The sequence below is a fragment of the Jaculus jaculus genome, chromosome 6 (genome assembly GCF_020740685.1).
Source record: "Jaculus jaculus isolate mJacJac1 chromosome 6, mJacJac1.mat.Y.cur, whole genome shotgun sequence".
Taxonomy (NCBI): Eukaryota; Metazoa; Chordata; class Mammalia; order Rodentia; family Dipodidae; genus Jaculus; species Jaculus jaculus.
In genome coordinates this window covers 150,077,137-150,098,463 of record NC_059107.1, presented here as the reverse complement: position 1 = coordinate 150,098,463, position 21,327 = coordinate 150,077,137, and the positions used below count along the sequence as shown (strand labels likewise).

Below are 21,327 nucleotides of genomic sequence, written 5' to 3'. Positions count from 1 at the left end.
CATGTTTTTGGATCTGGGCGCCCACCACATCCGTGCACACAGAAGAGATTCTTCTGGTCTTGCGCTTTGTGCCCAGGGCCGCTTAGTCCCGTAAATGACACCACAAACCAGAGACCCAAAAGCAGTAGAACATCTTCCTCTCCCAGGGTCACCCCTACTGAGCCCTTCTCAAACTCCTGCCCATGTCACCCCCACCATCTTTCTAGAAACCATCCTTCCTAAAACCAGATAGGGATATGCTTGCCTTCCACACTCGAGGGGCACTTCTGTACTCGTTTCTTATAGAAAAGAATTTGCATGCACATGTTATTAATGGCTTGGTGTGTGTGCACTGTTAATGACTTGCTTGTTCTCAGTTAACTCTCCAGTCGAGGTGGTTCCTGGAGGGGTCTAGCACTGATATTGGCAAACACTAAACCAGGCTCAGTGTTGGAAGAAGCCCAGCATCCAGAGGATGGGGGACGCGTCCAAGAGAGGGTAATGACAGAGGCTCTGCCATGCAGCGGACCACCCAACCAGCGGGGCAAGGCTGAGCTCTAGATCCCTCTCCTCTGCGACAACGCCTGCTGGCTGGAGGAGAGGGGAGGGAAGGCGGTTTGTCTTCTTAGAGTGTTGACTCTCCGCCTCTCACACCATCAGCTCTTTAAATAAAGTGCCACTTCGAGATTCAGTTCCTGTCTCTGTCCATTGGTGTTTGCGATGATGGCATCACCAACTCCAGGGTCCCTGTTACAATCCCACTCTTCCCTGGCACAGCCTTTCAGTAGCTTCCCAGTGTTCCCAGGAGAGACCGCAGTGCTTGACAAGGCCGCTTGTGACTGGTCTCCTGCTGCCTTCTCTGTCTCTGAGTCACACCCTTGCCTCCTTTCCTCTTGGTGCTGACCTTGGAATGCTGACCTTTTGGCCTGAAAACCAGGCACATTTCAGAGCTGGCGAGAGTAATATTACTGAATTTAATGCTGTCTTCCTTCTATGACTATAGGAAGCAGAATTTATGCCATCCCATTGGCCCAAATCTTACAAATTTTTTTTTTTTCCAGTGAAGTGTCCCATAAGGAACCCAGCTGTCAGACACGGCTTTTGGGCTCCCGAGAAGGTTGACTTCCCACCTCTCACCTCTGATTGTGGGTTGGTTTCTCCAGTTTGCTGTCCTAATGCTAATTTCACCAATGCCTGCTTTCTGCACGGCAGTGGTACTGTGGCTTTGGTATGGCTCGGTCTTGTCACATGCACAGACATCAGGGTAACAGATAACCTTTGCCTCAGCTGCCAAGTTTTTATTTTAGCAGATGGCTGTGTCACATTTCAACCCACAGGTTAGTCATGACAAGAGCAGAAGTACTTTGAAACAGCTCCATGAACTTAACCTTTCAATTAATTTAAGCAAATGAATAGTTTTGCTACAGGAGAGAACCTTCAAATGCTCTTATGTCTCATAGGTTCCCTCAATCATTTACAGGAAAAAGGACACGGAAAGTGGGGAAGGCCCGAACATTTCTAAGAGAAGGAATCCTTCCACAGTTAATATTTTATGGCTCCTCAGGCCTCAGGGGACTGCTTCCTGAACAGCGGGCTCAGGTTCCCAGCCTCGAAGTGCTTGGCTGTTTCTCTGCTTTTCCAGCAGCAGCTGCAGCCCTGGGTTTTTCTGAATGAAGCCCGCAGCTGCAGGTCAAATCTCAGGAGCTGGTCCCGAAGAATGAGCAGCTGAGGCATTGGTAGACCTGGGCGTTAGGCCCCTGTACCGACATTGTGGCCGGAGTGGGGGGTGGGCCACAGTGCGTGCCTCCATGGGTGTCTGGGGGATACCTGAGGCAGAGGTCACGTGTGTGGTTAGATTGGCTCAATGAAAGGGCCTATGAAACATACAAAGTGATTACTGTTATCATCGTGGGATTTCAGAGCACCCAGTCACCCCACTCAGGTATGTTCCCCTCTTGTTTTAGTGTGTGTGTGTGTGTGTGTGTGTGTGTGTGTGTGTATGTGTATAGGGTTTGGTTCTCTCTTTTCTTATTTCATATTGATAGATTTTTTTTTTAAATTTTTCGATTTTTTGAGGTAGGGTCTCACTCTAGCCCAGGCTGGCATGGAATTCACTATGGAGTCTCAGGGTGGCCTAGAACTCATGGCAATCCTCCTACCTCTGACTCCCGAGTGCTGGGATTAAAGGCATGAGCCACCACGCCTGGCTTAATGCGCCACCACGCCCGGCTTTGATAGATTTTTAGCTGAGGGACACCACTGGCTTGTCACCATCTCCTGTTCATCCCTTGCCAATGAAAAGGAAGGACTTCTTTAGAGGAGACTATGCTGGAAGATCTGCCCTGGACAGCTGGGCTATCAGAAGGACCTGTGCCTGGGACTCAGAAGATAGGAGATGCACCAGAGCCCACTCTCTGTACGTGCAGGAGAAGATGCCATGGGTTAGGCACTGGATAGTGCCCTTGCCCACTCACCCAGGGTGTATTCTCCAAACAGATTTACCACCTACTAAGGGAGATCTGATCTCATGGGCGTGGCTGTTCTGTCTGTCCCCCCTTTGCCCTCTGAATCCTTCGTCCTTTTTTCTCCCCCGAGGTGTCTGCTTCCTCCACATGCCTACATGCCACAGCCCCACTCGGGCTGCCACTCACCCAGGCGCGAGGTCTGCTTTCTCTTGATTTCCGTGAGCTTGGGGATGGGGTAGGGACCATAGCAGTGTGTGAAGATGACACACAGCTGCTGGCTGATCACTTCGTTCTGCAGAGGAAGGAAAGAAGCTGTGTTATAGGAGGGGCCGTGGACGGCGTTCACCAGGCTGCCACGGCAGGAGAGCATCCCCCTAAGGTGAGAGGAGCCCACACTTTTACTGTGGCCCCTCTCTGGAACATACGCATTCACTTGCCCTTGCTAGCCCTGGATGGGCCTGTTCTGTGCGGCCACTACTTTTAGTGAGTCTTCTGTGGAATGCTTAAGAAGCTCATAATGACAATCTCCCATCTCACCCTGATCATTTACTGACCGCAGGAAAGCAGGGGTCGGTGCCTCGTAAGATAGGAAGCGTTTACCTCCACTGTGCCTTTTATCAATACTCTGAGCAGGAAGCCCTTTAGGTCCTGAGACGGTGCTTGCCACCGACGGATCGAATGCTCTTCTCTCAGCTTGGGTATGAGTCGGGTTCTGAGGCACAGGCATGTCCATCAGGTGAATCACTTCCTCACTGCCCTTCCCTAACCCCCCCAAAAATAAGGATGTGGGGAAGATAGTTCTGTGATTCTGAACTCCAGCTGCCTGTGGCTGCTCAGGGCCGAAGGAGCCCGTTCTTATGACCTTCATCCTCCAGGGCTTGGCTCCCATCTCCTTCAGAGCCTTTTCCTTCGCCTGCCTTGGACCGCAGGTGTGCTGCCCGGGAGTCATGTGACTCTCAGCATTCTGATGCTGACTTTGGGGGCCAAGGGAAAACATGGGGCGGGGAGGGCCTGGGAAAGTATTTACAACTGCTGTGGTTTGACTAAATGTTCCCATGGCCCATGTGTTAAGAGATCTGGTCCCTGTCACGGGGCTGTGGAGAGGCGGCGGCGCCTCTCTGAGCTGGGACCTGGTGGGAGGACTCAGGCCATTGAGGGCGTTCTCTCACCGAGGGCAAGTTCCTAAAGGGGATGATGGGACTCTGATCTCTGGCTCTCTCTTCCTAGCCACCTCCATCACATAAGTCTACCATGGTGTGCCGCCTCCCCACTGTCCCCCAAGACAATAGGCCGACTGCCATTGGACTGAAAGCTAAGAAACTGTGGGCCAAACTAAACCTTTCTTTCATTGTTTTTTTAAAGTTGGTTATCTCAGGTATTTTGTTTTAGTAATAGAAAGGTGAATGATACAATAAGATATTAAGAAAAGTAGAAGACAACACAGCTTGCATGACATCGTTTTGGAAGTGCGATTAAAAGGTCCAGAAGGGGGCTGGGGAGATGGCTTAGTGGTTAAGCGCTTGCCTGTGAAGCCTAAGGACCCCGGTTCGAGGCTTGGTTCCCCAGGTCCCACATTAGCCAGATGCACAAGGGGGCGCACGCGTCTGGAGTTCGTTTGCAGAGGCTGGAGGCCCTGGCGCGCCCATTCTCTCTCTCTGTCTGTCCCTCTCAAATAAATAAATAAATAAATAATTTTTTTAAAAAAAAGGTCCAGAAGGATAAAGCGATGACTTTTGGGTGAGATCCTGATGTTTTTCTTCTTATTTCACAACAAATGAATACTGCTTTGCTGATAGCAACATTCTATTCTGGTTTATAAAAGATATGATTGGAGCTCAGTGGCCTAGCATGTTCAAGGTCCTAGGCTTAATCGCCAGTGTCTGTCTGTCTCTCTCTCCTCTTTCTATCATGAAGATGGACTTGCGATCACCAGTGATCCAAACTATTTTCAGATGTGATTAGTTATGCTCCCATGACAGAAGGACATAGCTTAGCATGTGGAAAGCAAGTCCAAGCCCTTCCGTTAAAGTGGACGGAAGGCAGGAGGCACGATGCGACCTTCAGTGTGACCCGCAGAGGTGTAATTAGAGAAGAAAGAGGGGGTGCATGCAGGGCTTCTTAGAGTGCGGTCCCCGGACCAGCAGTACGAGCATTGCCGGGGAGCCCGGGAGGCGTGTGACTCCTCACAAGTCACTTCTGCCTTTCTGCCGTGGAAGCCCTGGGGGCCCTGTGCTCACAGAGCCGCTGAGTAGCACAGCCTGGCAGCCGGTGAGAAGGGCGTGCTGTCACTCTCCAGAACACACTCTGCCACGGTTCCCACGCGTGTTCGTGTTTAAGAAATGCTGCGGGGAAGGCTTAAGTGTGGCGCCTACAAGACTGTGCCCTCTAATCCCGGGGGGGTGGTGGTGGTGGTGGTGGAGATTCTATAGCAAAACATCATAAGCCAGGGCTGGAGAGATGGCTTAGCAGTTAAGCGCTTGCCTGGGAAGCCTAAGGACCTCGATTCAAGGCTCGATTCCCCAGGACCCACGTTAGCCAGATGCACAAGGGGGCGCACGCGTCTGGAGTTCGTTTGCAGTGGCTGGAAGCCTTTGTGTGCCCATTCTCTCTCAAATTCACTCTCAAATGAATAGATAAAAATAAATAAAAAACAAACAAACAAACAAACAAAAAAAAAACTATCATAAGCCAAATAGCTTCTAAGTAGCAGGCAGTTACTTATTTCTCGCAGTTCTGGAGTGTGGAAAGGCCAGGCTTCAGGTCCTGTCAGATCTGCTGTGTGCTGAGGCCCTTGCCTTGTCACAGATGGCATTTCCTGCTCTGTCTTTGTCTGGGCACTACTTCCTCATGCTCTTATATTGGGGGCTAGGATTTCCATGTTACTATGACTCTGTGTGTGTGTGTGTGCACGCGCGCACACTTGCACAGGTGTGACTCTCCTTGGGAGTTGGTTCTATCTTCCATCTTGTGTGAGGCAGGGTCGGTCTCTTCTTGGTTTTGCCACAGACTAGCCAGCTTGAGAACGTGGGAGCTTTGGCCTTTTCTTCTCTCTACCTCCCATTGTTGTCGGTGCACTGGGATGACATACGTGTGCCACTGGGTGTCTAACTTTACGTGGGTGTTGAGGATACACACTGCGGTGTTCAGGCTTGCTCAGCGAGTGCTTTTAACCACTGAGCAATCTCTTCAGCTCCTTGTCAGACCACAGAAGTTACAAACCAGTAAACCTTAAAGTTGGAATTGTCTGGGAGAGCCCAGTGGATCACAGAAGCCCTTACAAGTTGGAGCAGAAGAGGATTCAGAGATGGGGGTCAAGAGGAGGCCTGAGGGAGACAAGCCTGAGAGGACTTACAGTTCCGTGGACGCTACAAGGTGAAGAGGTCAAAGGAAGCTTGGGGGGGGGGGTGCAGGGACCCCATAATGAGCCCAAGTGACTCCAGCCAATAGCCAGCAAAGAAATGAGACCTCAAACAACAAAAGGAACTGAACCCAAGCTCCCCACCTCAGGAAAAGATCTAGTCACCCCTTGATTTTTTCCCTGAGGCCCTCAGCAGAGAATCTTGGTACAATTCTGACCTAAAGAAATAGGAGATAATATATACCGCTGTGGTGAACCTTAAGTGATGCAATCTGTTACTGTAGCAATGGAAAATGAATGCAGCTCTTCTATGGCTCACATTAGTCTGGCCATATCTTATCACCCCCATGGTGCTAGTGGTTCACGCACATCACGGACACTTGGTAAGCACTGATTATGAAGAGAGACGAGATCTATAAACACAGCCTGTGTCATGGGTCACAGATGTCATGGGGCTTGTTCATGTGCCAGTGTCGTGAGCCTGTTAGCTGCTACCTCACTAAGCCCGACACTGGCCTTGAACTCCGGAAGCTTCAGCTTCCCCAGTGCTGGGATAAGAGGCCTGTACCACCGAGCTGAGCCCAGTGCTTCCTGAAGCAGTAATTTTTTCCAGAGTTGGGCAAAGTCTTGGCAGCAGGGACACATTTATTTTATTTTTGAGAGAGAGAGAGAGAGAGGGAGAGAATGGGTGCGCCAGGGCCTCCAGCCACTGCAAACGAACTCCAGATGCATGCACCCCCTTGTGCATCTGGCTAACGTGGGTCCTGGGGAATTGAGCCTCGAACCGGGGTCCTTAGACTTCACAGGCAAGTGCTTAACGGCTAAGCCATCTCTCCAGCCCTCTTTTTCTTTTTTAAAATTTGTTTATTTTAACTTATTTATTTGAGAGCAACAGATAGAGAAAGAAGGAGAGAGAGAGAGAGAGAGAGAGAGAATGGGCGCACCAGGGCTTCCAGCCATTGCAAACGAAATCCAAACGTGTGTGCCCCCTTGTGCATCTGGCTAACGTGGGTACTGGGGAACTGAGCCTCAAACCAGGGTCCTTGGACTTCACAGGCAAGTACTTAACTGCTAAGCCATCTCTCCTGACCTTTTTTTCTTTTTCTTTCATTTAATGTTATTTATTTACTTGCAAGCAAGAGAGATAGAAGAGAAACAGAGAGAATGGGTGTGCCAGGGCTTCCAGCCACTGCACACAAATGCCAGATGCACGCACCACTTTGTGCATCTTGGCTTTATGTGGGAATCTAATCCAGGTGGTTAGGTTTTGCAGGCAAGCGCCTTAACCATTGAGCCATCTCTCCAACCCCCAGCTTGGCTTTTCTGACTTCACTGTACATTTTATCACCCGAGGAAGCAAGTCCTCACACACACAAACATTCTTTGGGGAGAAGGAGCTCCTCACTGAGAGGATGCACATGCTGATTCCACTGTCGAGTGGACAGTGTGGAAGTGAGGAGAAAGGTACACTTATGCTAGAGAAACTGGACACGCCTTGTCCCGGCCACGTGCTGGGGTCATCACCAGCGTTGACAACTTCTGCTGATGGAATGTAATTTGTTCCCATATGATGAGAACAGTAGTTTTCCTCTGTGGCCCCCTCAAACCCAACCAGGCTACAGTCCATAACCCCAGTCTAGAGAAGAACGTCACATGTTCTCCTCGGGGACAGAAGACAAAGGACTAGACAGGGACTCCATCACAACTGTCAAGGTCATTCAAAACAAGGGAAGTCTGAGAAACCATCTAGGTAGGAGCAGGAGACTTGACAATGAGCTGCAGTGTGCAATTTCCCAGAGTTGGACCTACATTTTTTTCTTCTGTGTGTGTGTTGTATGTGCATGTGTGTGCATATGCACATGACCTGTGCACACACATGGTGAGGCCAGAGGAGGACAACAGGTGTCATCTTTTGTTGCTCTTCTGCCTTAAATTTCCCTGAGACAGAGTCTCTTACCGAACCTGGAACTTCCTGTGTTTTGGTTAGATTAGCTGACCAGGGAGCCCCAGGAATCCTGTCTCCACCTCTCCACCCTGTTCAGAGTTGGGGTTACAGGCATGCATGGCCAGAGTGGATGCTGGGGAATTGAAATCAGGTAATGTTATCCACTCAGTTATTTTCCCAGCCTCTGACCTAGTCTTTTCATGAGGGGGTGGGGGGAAGAGAATTGGTGCCCCAGAGCTTCCAGGCACTGCAATCGAACTCCAGACATGTGTGCCACTTTGTGTGCATGTGTGACCTTGTGCATGCGTCACCTTGTGTATTTGGCTTATGTGGGATCTGGGGAGTTGGACATGAGTCCTTAGGCTTTGTAGGCAAGTACCTTAACTGCTAAGCCATCTCTCCAGCCTGAATCCACTGTTTTTAAAAAATATTTTTGAAAATTTATTTGACAGAGTAAAAGAAGGAGGGAGGGAGAGAAGGAGGGGAAGAAGAAATGAGGAAGTGGGGGAAGAGAATGAAAATGAGTGCTCCAGGGCCTCCTGCCACTGTGGATGAATTCCAGATGCCCGTGCCACTTTGTATATCTGGCACCTGGCTGTACGTGGGTACTGGGGAATTGAAGCTGGACCATCAGGCTTTGCAAGCAAGTGCCTTTAATCACTGAGCTATCTCTCTAGCCATGAACCTACTTTCCAAAGTAATAAAGTGTCTTAAATGAACGCAGCTGTCAGGAACTAGCAAAACTCTCATCAAATGTTCACATCTATTTAAAGACCCATTTCATATTGAGTAAAACAGTATGATGTAAAAAAAAACAAAAACAAAAACAACCAAGTTTCAGAAGAAAGACAATGGGGAGTGTTTCTTTCTGGGGACACTGTGAACATGGACTACATGTCGAGAGAGCAGCTCTGTGCCCCAGTCTGTGTGGGCAGTGGTCTGTCCCTAAGTGGGCCTGGCCTTGGGAACACATGTGCTGCCCAGTGAGCACAGCTGGAAAAGGCACCCTGTGATACTGCCTGCCCATCCATCCCCATGACTTCAGCAGACATGGGCTGTGGTGGTGTGATTCAGGTGTCCCCCATAAACTTAGGTGGTCTGAATGCTAGGCTCCCAGCTGATGGAGATTTGAGAATTAATGCCTCCTGGAGCTAGTGTATTATTGGGGGCGGGCTTATGAGTGTTACAGCCAGTTCCCCCCCCCCCCCACAAGCTGCTCTTGGTTGGTTATTTTTTGGCAGCAATGTGAACCTGACTGCAACAGTAATGTTGGTACTGAGGAGGGAATGCCATTTGCCGCTAGACACCTGACTGTATGGCTTTTGTCTTTTGGAGCTGATTTTTAAGAAGAATGTGGATCAATATGAAACCTTGGCCTCAGAGACGCCTTGCAGTGTTGTAAGTACAGCTTGATGGACTATTCTGGTCATAGTTGAAAGATCTAAATATAGTAAGAACTATGGGCTGTGAGGCTTGGCTTGTGAGGGTGAGAAAGAGCTTTGCCTGGACTGGCCTAGAAGCAGTTTGTGTGAGAGGTTAGCTGTTATGTCTGTGTCCTGAGAATTTATGCAGGGTTTCTTTGCATTGAAACAGACTGGTGTGAGCAGAGGGATATGACACAGAAAAAATGAAATTTTTGGGTGAACTGCTGCCTGTTCAGCTGCAATTGAGAGATTACAACCTTTGAGATTGGGCCAGCTGACCTGCACTGGGGCGACAAAAGAATGTAGGCTCTTTTGATGGGGCCTGAGTGCTCAAGGAGTGTCTTATTCTTCAAAGTCTGCTTTATTCCCCCCTGTATTAACAAGTTGGCACCCTACCTGGTATTATGGAGTATAAGAAATACAGGAAAGAGAGGGTCACTGAATTTGCAACATGGTCTTGTGTTTTGGAAATGGCCACGGGCAGTGTGAAGCATGGAGACCGGATGGAGCTGTGAGGATGAACCATGGGTTGCAGGGGAGATCCACTGGAGATGCTGGGACCACGAGAGCTGCTGGCCCTGATGAAGTTTTCCAGGACTGTGAGTAGCCTAGCTGGAGGGGCGGAATTGTAACTCCAGAGACTTGTTGCTGGTTAGAATTATTGGACTTGGAGACTTGACTAGAGTTGTTGGACTTGTAGCTACAGAGTTTGATGCTTGTACTGTTTAAATCTTGTATGGTTGAGTATTTCTTTGCTATGCCATCTTTTGCAGTTTGAGTTTTTAAAAAAATATTTTAAAATTTATTTATTAGAGAGAGAGAGAATGGGCACGCCAGGGCCTCCAGCCACTGCACACGAACTCCAGATGCGTGTGCCCCCTTGTGCATCTGGCCAACGTGGGTCATGGGGAATTGAACCTGGGTCCTTTGGCTTTGTAGGCAAATGCCCCAACCACTAAGCCATCCATTCCTCCAGCCCCAGTTTGAGTTTTTATTCTGTGCCATTATGGGTTTTTGGGGATTTTTTTTGGTATTATGGTTCAGTTAAAAGACCTTGGACTATGGGAATGTTTGAACATCACTGGGATTGATAAAAACTATGGGGACTTTTTAAAGTTGGGTGAATGCATTGCATTTTACATCATGTGTGGTTATCAGTTTATGGGTGCCAGGGGCGGGATGTGGTGGTTTGATTCAGGTGTCTCCCATAAACTTTAGGTTCTGAATGCTAGGTTCCCAGCTGATGGAGGCTTGGGAATTAACATCTCCTGTAGGCAGTGTATTGTTGGGGGCGGGCTTATGGGTGCTATAGCCAGTTTCCCCTTGCCAGTGTTTGGCACACTCTCCTGTTTCTGTTGTCCATCTGATGTTGGCCAGGAGGAGATGTCCACCCTCTGCTCATGGCACTGTTTTCCCCTGCTATCGTGGAGCTTTGCCTCATGTCTGTGAGCCAAAATAAACCTTTTTCCTCACAAGCTGCTCTTTGTCGGGTATTTTCTGGCAGCAATGTGAACGTGACTGAAACGTGGGGGGACCGTCCATGACTTTAGCAGACATGGGGTGACCTTCCATGGAAAGCCGGCTCCATGGCTGCATACCAAGGTCGTCTTCTGTCAGTAAGAGGACAGAACTGTCATTTCAGTGAGGTGTGCCCTGGAGGAAAACCCAAGGAGGAGCAGAGAGGCAGGGTGACTTCATTGAGGGGTCAGGCTGCCTGGGTCAGGACTGGCTCTCTGGATCTGCTGCCTAACTCCATCTCAAGTGGAGACAGTAACAAGAAAACTTCTTCTCCAGGGGAAGGTGGACAAGAATGAAATGTGCTCAGCCACGTTGGAGACTGCCACAAGTACCGTCCTTGTGTAAGTGCTGGACATTCACATCCCAAAACACAGGCCCTGACACAGGGGGAGGAGAAGGACGCCCGGGACCACTGCAGGGCTACATGAGGGGTGGGAGAGAGAAAAGGAAACGAGAAACAGAGATGTGAGAAAAGACAGGTCTAATAAGTGTTTGATGAATGAATACAAGAAACAGAGAAGACTGCTAAAGGTAAACTTGTTCTGCTTCAGTGTTTTTCTTGAAGTTGACAAATCGGGCAGTTCTAGTGAATGGTGTTTACATTGCATCTCACTCATGTTCAAGGTTTTCAGTCCACACTGCGATCTCTGCTGTGGTTTGAGGGCGGTGCTATGTGGAACCGGGGCTGACTCGCCTCCCAGAGTTGTCTAACGTGATGTTTTGGGGATCTGACCCTGAACTTACTCTGTGGATGTTACTGGTTGGGGAAGATAGAGTACACGTGCTTTTTCTTATTCCTTATGCTAGGCTACTGTGGTTTGAAATGTGCTTCGTCCCCTCCAAAGCTCATGTTGAAATTTGTTTTCCAATGCTGATGCTGCATTAGGACTTGAAGAGGTAAATGGGTCATTAAGAAAAACCAATGTAGTTCTTATGCACCTGCATTACTTTTCACTACAGTGGGTAGTCAGAAAGCAAGGCTGCCTATTGGGGTTCTTCTATTTGGCATGGGCTAACTTGCCTTTCCCCTCTCTGCCAGGAATTAAAACAACATGAAATCCTTGCTGGTCTCACGCTCTTACAACTATCCATTCACCAGAAACATGATCTAAAATAAACCTCTCTCTTTCTTTTTTATTACCCGAGGTAGAGTCTCACTCTAGGTCAGGCTGACCTGGAATTCACTCTGTAGTCTCAAGGTGGCCTTGAACTCATGGTGATCCTCCTACCCCTGTCTCCCGAATGGTGGGATTAAAGGCATGCGCCACCATGTCTGGCCCTAAACCTCTCTTCTTTATAAACTACCTCCACTTCAGATAATCTGTTACAGTAACACAACACAGACTGTGCCATAAATACAACTGACCACCCCAGATGTTAGTATACAGAAAGCCTTTGAGGACTTTGAGCGGTGGAGAGAAGGCACAACAGTTGGGGACTAGAGGGGCAGAGGGGAGTATGCAGTGCTGACTTTGCTGCATATAATTCATTCCTAATGCAGAAGAAGCCACAGCTTGGAAATGCCAATGTGCACAAGAAATAAATGCCACAATTAGAACTGCACATTTTGTCCAGTGGGCCAGGAAATGGGCAGCTCAGCAGAGTGGGAGCCCCTAGCTGATATCTGCCCGGCTCCAGCCAACACAACAGGAAAACAGTGGACCCACCTTGCCAGCAGAAATCAAATAGAAAGCCCAGGTTTTTCTTTCACCAGGCTACAGGGCACTCAGGTGGTGTCAGGGAGGGCCAACGAGGGAGCGAGGACGTTCGTCCCCACAGCAGTCAGCCACCTTCTGATATCAGTAGAAATCACATGGTGGCTGAACTTCCATCACCGCCCAGTGGTAACAAAGTCACCCTCCCATTTCTGGCAGGAGTGAGTCAGAAGATGTCACGGGGGGAGTCAGCATGTTCATCCTGCCCACCAATGAGGAACCTCTACTGCAGGTAGCAACAGATGCCAACTGGAGCAACCTGGACTTCTATCTCCCTCTGGGGGTCACGAGGTGGTGGCCACTTTTCTCCCGACAGAGCAGTGTGGAATCAGCGAAGGCAGAAAGTAATGTAGAGTTTCTGCCATCTCAAAAAAATGACCCAGGCTGGGCATGGTGGCACACGCCTTTAATCCCAGCACCTGGGAGGCAGAAGTAGGAGGATCACTGTGAGTTCGAGGCCACCCTGAGACTACACAGTGAATTACAGGTCAGCCTGAGCTAGGGTGAGACCCTACCTCAAAACACAAAACAAAAACCAACCAACCAAACAAAAGACCCAGAGTCCATTCAAAACCACCAGTAATACCAAGGACCAAAAAAAAACCAGAAACAATCTCAAAATAAATGAATGACCAAGACAATAAATGTCAGCACCAAGATGATGATAAGAGGACAAAATACAGAGTGGGAGAAAATTATCTGCCAACTAGATGGTGGCAAAGGGCCAGTATTTAGTGTATATAAACAACTCTTACAATTCAAGAGTAAGAAGAGCAAACAATTCGACTAGACTGCAAAAAAAAAAAAAAAAAAACACGAAGAGACAGAAGAGATATTTCATAGCAGAGACTATATGGATGGTGAACAAATTCGTACGTGGAAATGTTTTATTTCACAAAGCAACTGTGTGGGAACTGCGTGTTTCCCCAGCGGTCCTGTAGAGGCGATGTGTGCTACCACATCTCACCAGTAGGAGCGCCATGGAGCCCTCTACAACAGCAAATCCTCTCTCCTCTCCCTCCTTCCTATCGGCTCTGCCAGCCTTACTGGAAATGCCTGTTTCAGACAAGGAGCAGCTCGCCCCGTCTCTGGGCTTCCGCATCCTGGATGCTCAGAGCATCCTCCAGGCGCAAGTTCTGGTCCACATGCTGCCTCACAGCTGTTGCTGTCAGAGCTGTTTGGGACCTCCACCTCCGCCCACCCCATGACCTACCCTGCTAGCCTGCTGTCAGACATGGGGGTCTTTGCCGAGGTGCCGAGGGGGGCCCAGCCCCTGCTAGCTCACGTATCCTGGGCTCCCATTACAGCAATTTCAATTATACCCTGAGTGAAGCAGATGCTGGCCAGGCACCTTAGCAGTGTTCCAGAATTATCTCTTCAGGGTGGGAGTGGCGGGGGTGGGGGTGTGTGTGGGGGGGATGGGGGAGCGGTACCCAGTCTGATTTTCAAAGGAGTGACTGGAAACAAAGGGGGCCTTGTCCACTCATGAATGGTGGGTGGAAGTGTGGACGGTTGAGCCTGTAGTTTTTAGTCCTCCTGGGATCATGTTCTTAGAGACGGTTTCCATAAAGTGTGCTGTGTGGGTTCCGATAAGCCATGACTCTCGGCAAGATGAAGCATGGTGTGAGAAGTCAGGAGAGAGGTGTTCCTTTGGGTGGCCTTTTGGGGGAGTAAGGCCTTGTGTGCTAAGTGATGTTGCGTGGCCTGGGTGCTGATTACAGTACATTCAGCTGATAGAAATCCATTGGCGTCTACAGTCATAACCTGAGAACTTTGCTCAGTGTAGATCGTACTTCAAAGTGAAGCTTACTTAAAAGGCCCAGGGGCTGGAAAGATGGCTTAGTGTTTAAGGTGCTTGCCTACAAAGTCAAAGGACCCAGATTTGATTCCCCAGTACCCATATAAGCCAGATGCACGAGGGGCACATGTGTATAGAATTCATTTGCAATGCCTGAAGGCTCTAGCAGGCCCATTCTCTACCTGTTTCCCTGTCTCTCACTCTCAAATTAAAAAAAAAAATTAAATAAAAAGCCCAGAGGTTTGGTTTCCTTAACACACAAGGTTCTTCAGTAAATTCTGGATTTCTTATTATAACCTGAAGAAACATTAAAAACAGACCAGCCAGGAAGTGCTAGCACACAAGCCCTGGATCCAGTGATGCCAGTCCCCGAGATGGTTTCTTGGGTAACTTCAGGTGAAATGCCTTTTTAAATTCATTTATCTACTTTTAAGTTGGAGCAGCAGGAGGAGGAGGACTTTGGTTTTGAAATGCTCTCAGCAGGTCTCACTTTTCTGGACTCATGGAGGCTCGTTGTGCAAGGCCGATGCACCTGCTCCCACACTGGCATCTCCGCGGCCTGGACGCCAAACACCAATCCAGCCTCTGCAGGAGCCAGGCATGCTGCGCCGAGGATGGGTACTGCCGAGAAAGCCTGCTGAGACTCGCTCGGCGCCACCCCCAGCCAGGCCAGGTGCTTGGAGAGGATCCGAGAGCGGATGGGCTGCGTTGCTGCTTCCTCACGGAGGGGCTGTCCCCAAGGCCTGTGTTGTCTTTGTGCTCACAGAGGAGCCCAGCTCACTTCACAGGTTCCATTGTGAACCCGGGTCCCCACAAAGCTTGTACTGGGGCAAAGAGGTAAGTGGGCTGGCCCTGGAGCCTACTGCCTGGGCTTTACGCCAGCTCTGTCACTTAGCGGCTGGATGACCTTGGGTGAGCTAATCACCTCACCACATGCCTCACTTTCCCCGGTTGTTTAATGGGAATAAGAACAGGACTGCTTTGAAAAGTTGCTTGTGGGGATTACATTAGTTAAGACATGCTTAGATGAATGCCTGGCTTGCGGTTTAATAGAGAATATAGTTTCTTTTTAAAAATAAATTTATCATTTACTTGAGAGAGAGAGAGAATATTAATGGGTGCACCAGGACCTCTAGCAGCTATAAATGAACTCCAGACACAAGCGCCACCGTGTGCATCTGTCTTTATGTGGGCCCTGGGGAATTGAGCCCAGCCTGGAAGACCTTGCAAGCAAGCACTTAAAAAATTTTTTTTGTTGTTCATTTTTATTTATTTATTTGAGAGTGCCAGACAAAGAGGTAGAGAGAAAGAATGGGCGCGCCAGGGCCTCCGGCCACTGCAAATGAACTCCAGACGCGTGCGCCCCCTTGTGCATCTGGCTAACGTGGGTCCTGGGGAATCGAGCCTCGAACCGGGATTCCTAGGCTTCACAGGCAAGCGCTTAACTGCTAAGCCATCTCTCCAGCTCACAAGTGCTTGCTTTTAACCACTGGACCATGTCCTCAGCCCGAGGATATACATTTTCTCTTTGAAGAAACAAATCTTGGGGCTGGAGAGGTGACTCAGTTCGTGGAGCGCTTGCCATGCAAGCAAGCAGACCTGAGATCACAGGAAAGCCAGGGGCAGCAGCACGCACCTGTATTTCCAGTGCTGGAGACCAAAGGAAGGGCTTAGTGGCTAGCTAGTGTAGCAAACTGGCGAGCTGCAGGTTCAGCGAGAGACCCTGTCTCAGAAAAGCAAGGTGCAGAGCAACTGAGGAAGGCACCTGATGCAGGCCTCTGACCGCCATATACATACCAGCACATGCATGCGCACCCACATAGGAACACCCGTACACGTGTGCACACACACCACACACATGCCTCGATCTTCATTTATGTCTCGAGCCAGTTTGTTATGAGAGTTTCATAGCTGAATGAGTTTGAAAGACATCTAACACCCTTTTATGAACTAGGGTATCCAAGCCACTTTGTAGCCCAATGTCACTCTGATGGGAGGTGGTGACTTGTGGCCTGTTTCCCGGCTGGCATTCACAGCTGTTTGGTACCTGCAGCTTCCCTGGAGTGTCAAATTCCATCTGCCAAGGGGCGATGTTTACAGAACCTTTGGGAAGTCCAGGAGACACCACCTCTCTTGGTGAGGCCAGCATTATGGGACAGACACACAGTGTCAGGGATGGCTGGAAGGACATTGGCTCACGTTATACTCACAACCACCCAGACAGGCTTGTGTGGTTGTTGCTCCCATTTTCAGATGGGGAAGCTGAGGCACGAGAAGCAGCTTGACTTGGGCACCCGGCTAGTAAGTGGTAGAGACAGGACTTGAACCCTTTAGTTTGTCTCCAGAGTCCATGTGCCCAATGATTGTGCCATGTGGGATCTCGGGCTTGCTGAGAAAAGCCCTTGGGGTATGTGATGCTCCCTAGAGTCTCTCAGGCAGATTGTCCCTCACTGGTGTGTCCCATGGTCACAGTGCTGGGGTGTGTGCTGCTGGATCCCCTTGCTTTTAGCTGCTGACCTCTGTGAGTGGCGGGAAGTGAAGGCATCAAGGCTGCCTAACCTCAGTGCCCCCATCAACATGACGCTTGCAGGGCGTGAAATGTCTTTCCAGTATTCCCAAATGGATGGCCCCCTGCAGAGATTTTAAAGAATAAATCTGCCGGGCGTGGTGGCACACGCTTTTAATCCCAGCACTCAGGAAGTAGGAGGATCTCCGTGAGTTCAAGGCCACCCTGAGACAACAGTGATTTCCAGTTCAGCCTGGGCTAGAGTGAGACACTACCTTGAAAAACCACAAAACAAAACAAAAAGTCTCCTTGGAGTCCAAGGGCAACTAGTGGTCGCTGGGGGAGTGGGAGACATTTTCTGCAGTGGTGTGCACACTAGGAATTGCACGTGCTCGAGTAAATAATCCCCCACCCATATTTGTGCAGCTGGCCCTAATTAAACTCAGTGCATCACACAAATACCGAACAAAATAAAAGACGCAAAAGTGGAAGAGGAACCAGCTGGGAAGAAGGGGTCCCGTTGGGGAGAGATGGGAGGAAGGACAGGAGAAGGTAATGGGAAGAGATTGTGATCAAACTACATTAACACATGGGTAAAAACTGTCAATAAAAAGCAATAAGTAAGATGGGCGTGGTGGCGCACGCCTTTAATCCCAGCACTTGGGAGGCAGAGGTAGGAGGATTGCCATGAGTTCGAGGCCACCCTGAGACTACATAGCGAATTCCATGTCAGCCTGAGAGTGAGACCTTACCTCGAAACAAACAAAACAAGACAAAACAAAAAAGCAATAAATAAATAAAATAGAACAACAACAACAAAAAGGATGGAGGAATGAAAAAAAAAATACTATAGTCCAAGGGCCAGGTTGATATTTGGAAAGGGATATAGGAATGTGGCATTTCCTGTTGCTGGGAAGAAGCCCAATCGGACTGAAGTGCCTCTGGCTTCTCCCAGGGCTTGGCTTTCCAGAAACCACAGCATCTTCTGCTTATCCAGGGAGCTGTATTCATTCTCTCCTTCTGCTTGATCCCCACTGCCTTTCTAGGCCTGGCTAGGAGCTCCCCTCCTTCCCTTCAGAGCCTCACAGGTCTCCTAGCACATGGCAAGGAAATCCTACTTCTTAAGCCACCTCTATGCAGTTGGGGCACACGTGTCAGCATGAGCCCCCACCTTTACTGCAGGTGCCATGAGTCAGATAGACAGCTGATGTGTCCTTGGGCCCAAGTGCCTTGGGATGTAGCAGGTGCTGAGCAGACCTGCTGCCCCACAAACAAATGATCACACCGGTAGCTGGAGCCAGCCACGGTGCGGCCAGCATCTGTGCTATGATGTAGCCGTGAGGACCACTGGTCTCCAGCCAGGGGCCATTCATATCTGTGACCCCAATGGTGTCACCCAGCTGCCTCTCACCCCCACATACCTTGCTTGCTTTCAAGATCTCAAACATCAGGGGCAGGCCTTGGGTGATGAGCTCTTCTGTATACTCCTCCTCCTGAATGGTCTTAAACTCCTTCAGCAAGCACTGGATGAGGGGCCTACGGTGCTGTTGGAAGGCGATCCGAAGTGACTCCAGCCACGTGTGCAGGGTCCACGGGACACCTGGATGGGGAAGAGGCATCCAGTGAGGTGGGAGGGGTGGGGAAAGGAGGGCACATAGCAACTGGAGGGCTGGGCTTGTTTTTATCTGGAAGTTGGCCTTTCTCCAGGACGTTATCAAGCTATGAGACCAAGAGTCTGGCTGTTCAATGAATACAGGCAAGATGTGAGAAGTTGAGATTAGAGGTCGTAGCTCAGCAATTCCCTGAACTATGAGTGTCTATTCCTGCACACTGTTCATCTGGTTAGAGGCTGCGTTGAACACCACAAACCACTGTGGACAACAAACATCAAATCACTGTGTAGAATGTTGGAATTATTCACCCTCGATTTATGCACGTTATAGGTTTCTGAGTTCATAGTCTCACTCCCTTATAATTACTGGGGGAAGGGGAAGAAGAAGCTCAGAGGAGGGTGAGTTTTGTCCAGATGAGAGCCGAGAGCTGGTGCCACCTGACTCCAGTGCTGGCCAGGGTGGAAAGTTAACATCTGAGTGAGAAGAAGCGGGAGGACCCCGTTGCTGATCCCCAGTGTGAAACGTTTCCCTCTGCAGCACCTCCTCAGGTCTTTTCTCTAAGGCAGCCTCCCCAGCAGCTGATTGCTGTAGATTGCAATGAGGAGGGAGAATGTGCCTTACCTCGTTCCTAACAGGTAGACCAATTCAGAGCCTCCGAGTTTCATAATCATGGGAAATAGGTTCTCAGAGGCAATGTATCAGTGTCCCACATACTGAACAGCCCACCTTGCGCAAGGCTGCTCCCAGAACCGTGGCAGGGTGGCCTTTTGTTCGGCCTTCTGTGATAGAGGTACCACTGCTCTCTTGCTTGTCAGGCCAAAGCCACTAGGCTAGGGACAGCTAGGCTAGTCTCCAATCCCAGGTATACTGAGGAGAAGGCTCACTGAAGCAAAGAGCTTCCTCTTGCTTTGTCTTAGTGGCCCTGGCTCCTGCAGCTCAGCGGAGAAGTCCTGGTGAGCTGGGGTGTCCTAACTCTGACAGCTGCCCAGCCCCTGTGCCATGGAGTGGGGCGTTCTATGCAGCGATTCCTCAACCGCTGTGAACCACCTGGGGTGATTGTTAAATATAAAGATTTCCAGCCTTTATCCATCCAGACCCTCGGTGACAGAGTCTCTGGGTGTAGGGCCTGGCAATCTGTATTCAGACAAGCTCCCCCAGGTGACCCAGGGTCCAGAATTTGGGAACCAGAGCAAGAGGATCTAAGGATGGGTCCTCGTGGCAGGCAGGGTCCTGGTGGTGTGGGCATCTCGGCCTGGAAGTGTTCTAAACCAGTGAAGGGAAGAGCTCCTGGGTCTCCTTGGGGTGTGCATGTGCGTGTGCATGTGCATGTGTGCGTGTGTGTAAGAAGAGAAAGAGACAGGAAAGAGAAAGGCCTAGGTTTGAGGTGGGCAGCAATGCTGCACCTCGTGGTGAAGGGTGTCCAGACTGACCTATGCTCCTGATATCAATTGTGACATCCACGTAGCCATGCTCAGCGCTGTGATACATGGCTTCCCTCAGGGCCCTCAGTTTGGCCTTGCTGTTGCGGCTGGCGCACAGGGGAGGCGGGGCTGTCTCGGCCAGGTCAGTCCCCTCGGCCAGAATCTCCTCCAGGGACAGGATATCGCTCTTCTCCTTCTCTGGCTGGGCAAGCAGTTTGCGGAACACATTCCTGTCAATCATAAACCCAGAGAGGAAGACACTCAAGGATGGAAGGGGCTGGGCTGGGACAGCGGCGTGGTGGTGGTGTTGGGGGGGGGTGGTCAGGAGGCTTCTTGTTCCAGACCAGGAATGATACTCCAACTCCAAGGTGGTGGTTTTATGGGCAAAAGACTATGGGGATGGAGGAGATGGTGGGGCATGACTGGCTGTTTCTTAGAGGGCAAACTTGGGGGTTAGAAATATCCAGAAATTTCTGGAATTCTGCTCTTTTGACCATGAGTCTGCACTCCCTCCATAATGAAGCTGATGCTGATATGCTTGAGGGGATGGGTAATGAAGTCTGATGGGGTTTCTGAAGGAAACCTAGAAGGGACATGGGCAAACATGAACAGCTTGGATTACCATATGCAGTCTTATCATGTCATGATAGCTAACGTGATACACTCTGACCCAAGTCGGCTCAGAGTGCGGCATACAGCTGGTGGGGAGTGGAGAAAACCTGCCCAGTCGGCATGGATATACACTGCGGGGCATGTGGCTCTTAGCAGAGAGCTAGAGGGTGAGGGTGTTCTGACCAGGCCTGGGGTCTGGGTGGCCCTCCTCCCTGCTAGCCCCTGGGCCCCACATCCAGAGAAGAAAAAAGGGTCTGGGGCAGGCCTGGGAATCTGCATGTTTAACAAGCACCACTTGGGACCTTGAGGCCTTGGCCCATCCTAGCCTACCTGTGTCCATGGGCTGCGGCCTGGCTGAAAGAATTCATATCCCCCTGAGGGGTTGTAGAAATTCCATTCCTGTACATGGTTCCTATCAGGGGATCCGCACCACGCTCCAACAGCAAACTAACGAGCTCAAAATTTCCTGCAATCCCAGAGAAGTGGGTTTTTTTTTTTTTATAAGATAATAAAGCAAAAGGAGTTACAGGTACATCAAGGGCCAGGATGGTGGCGGAGCTGCCACACCCGCGTGGGAATGGGTAACTTACCAACGGCGGCTGCAAGCTGGAGGGGCGTTTCTGAGTAGTTCTCCTCGCCGTGTTCCACCGAGCCTTCCACCTTGGCCCCAGCATCCAGAAGGAGCTGTGGAGGAAGGAACGGCCACTGAGACCCTTCAAGGACAGGCACTGAGGAGTAGCAGTAGACTGAAAAGCAGTGGGAGGCCAGTGCTCCTTCCCCTGCCGTGGGTCGGTGACCATGTGGACCAGGCTGGAGGTAACTGTGCCTCAGAGAAGGAGCTGAGGGGCCCTCGTATCTTCAAGACCCCCAGACTCTTCACAGAGCGACCCCTGCACAATAGCATGTTAGGCTCTTGGGAAGGCTGCCTCTCTGGTCCTGGCCCTGACCCACTGCATTTGTGCAAGATCTCCAG

General features: G+C 50.1%; 1 protein-coding gene and 1 long non-coding RNA gene across 2 annotated transcripts in view; one reads left to right on the top strand and one right to left on the bottom strand.

Moving 5' to 3' along the window:
* The window catches only part of Btbd11 (BTB domain containing 11), a 332,244-nt gene that overhangs the window by 17,381 nt on the left and 293,536 nt on the right, over positions 1-21,327 (bottom strand). The window contains exons 8-12 of the mRNA XM_004650247.2: positions 20,945-21,038; positions 20,685-20,820; positions 19,752-19,972; positions 18,130-18,308; positions 2,631-2,736 (exon numbers count right to left, since the gene is read on the bottom strand). Of these exons, the coding sequence (XP_004650304.1) occupies positions 2,631-2,736; positions 18,130-18,308; positions 19,752-19,972; positions 20,685-20,820; positions 20,945-21,038 (736 nt within the window). The remainder of the gene's footprint in view (positions 1-2,630; positions 2,737-18,129; positions 18,309-19,751; positions 19,973-20,684; positions 20,821-20,944; positions 21,039-21,327) is intronic.
* On the top strand, positions 9,728-12,676 carry LOC123461661. The gene is made up of 3 exons (XR_006637782.1): positions 9,728-9,770; positions 10,966-11,030; positions 12,564-12,676. It is a non-coding gene; the product is annotated as an uncharacterized LOC123461661 (long non-coding RNA).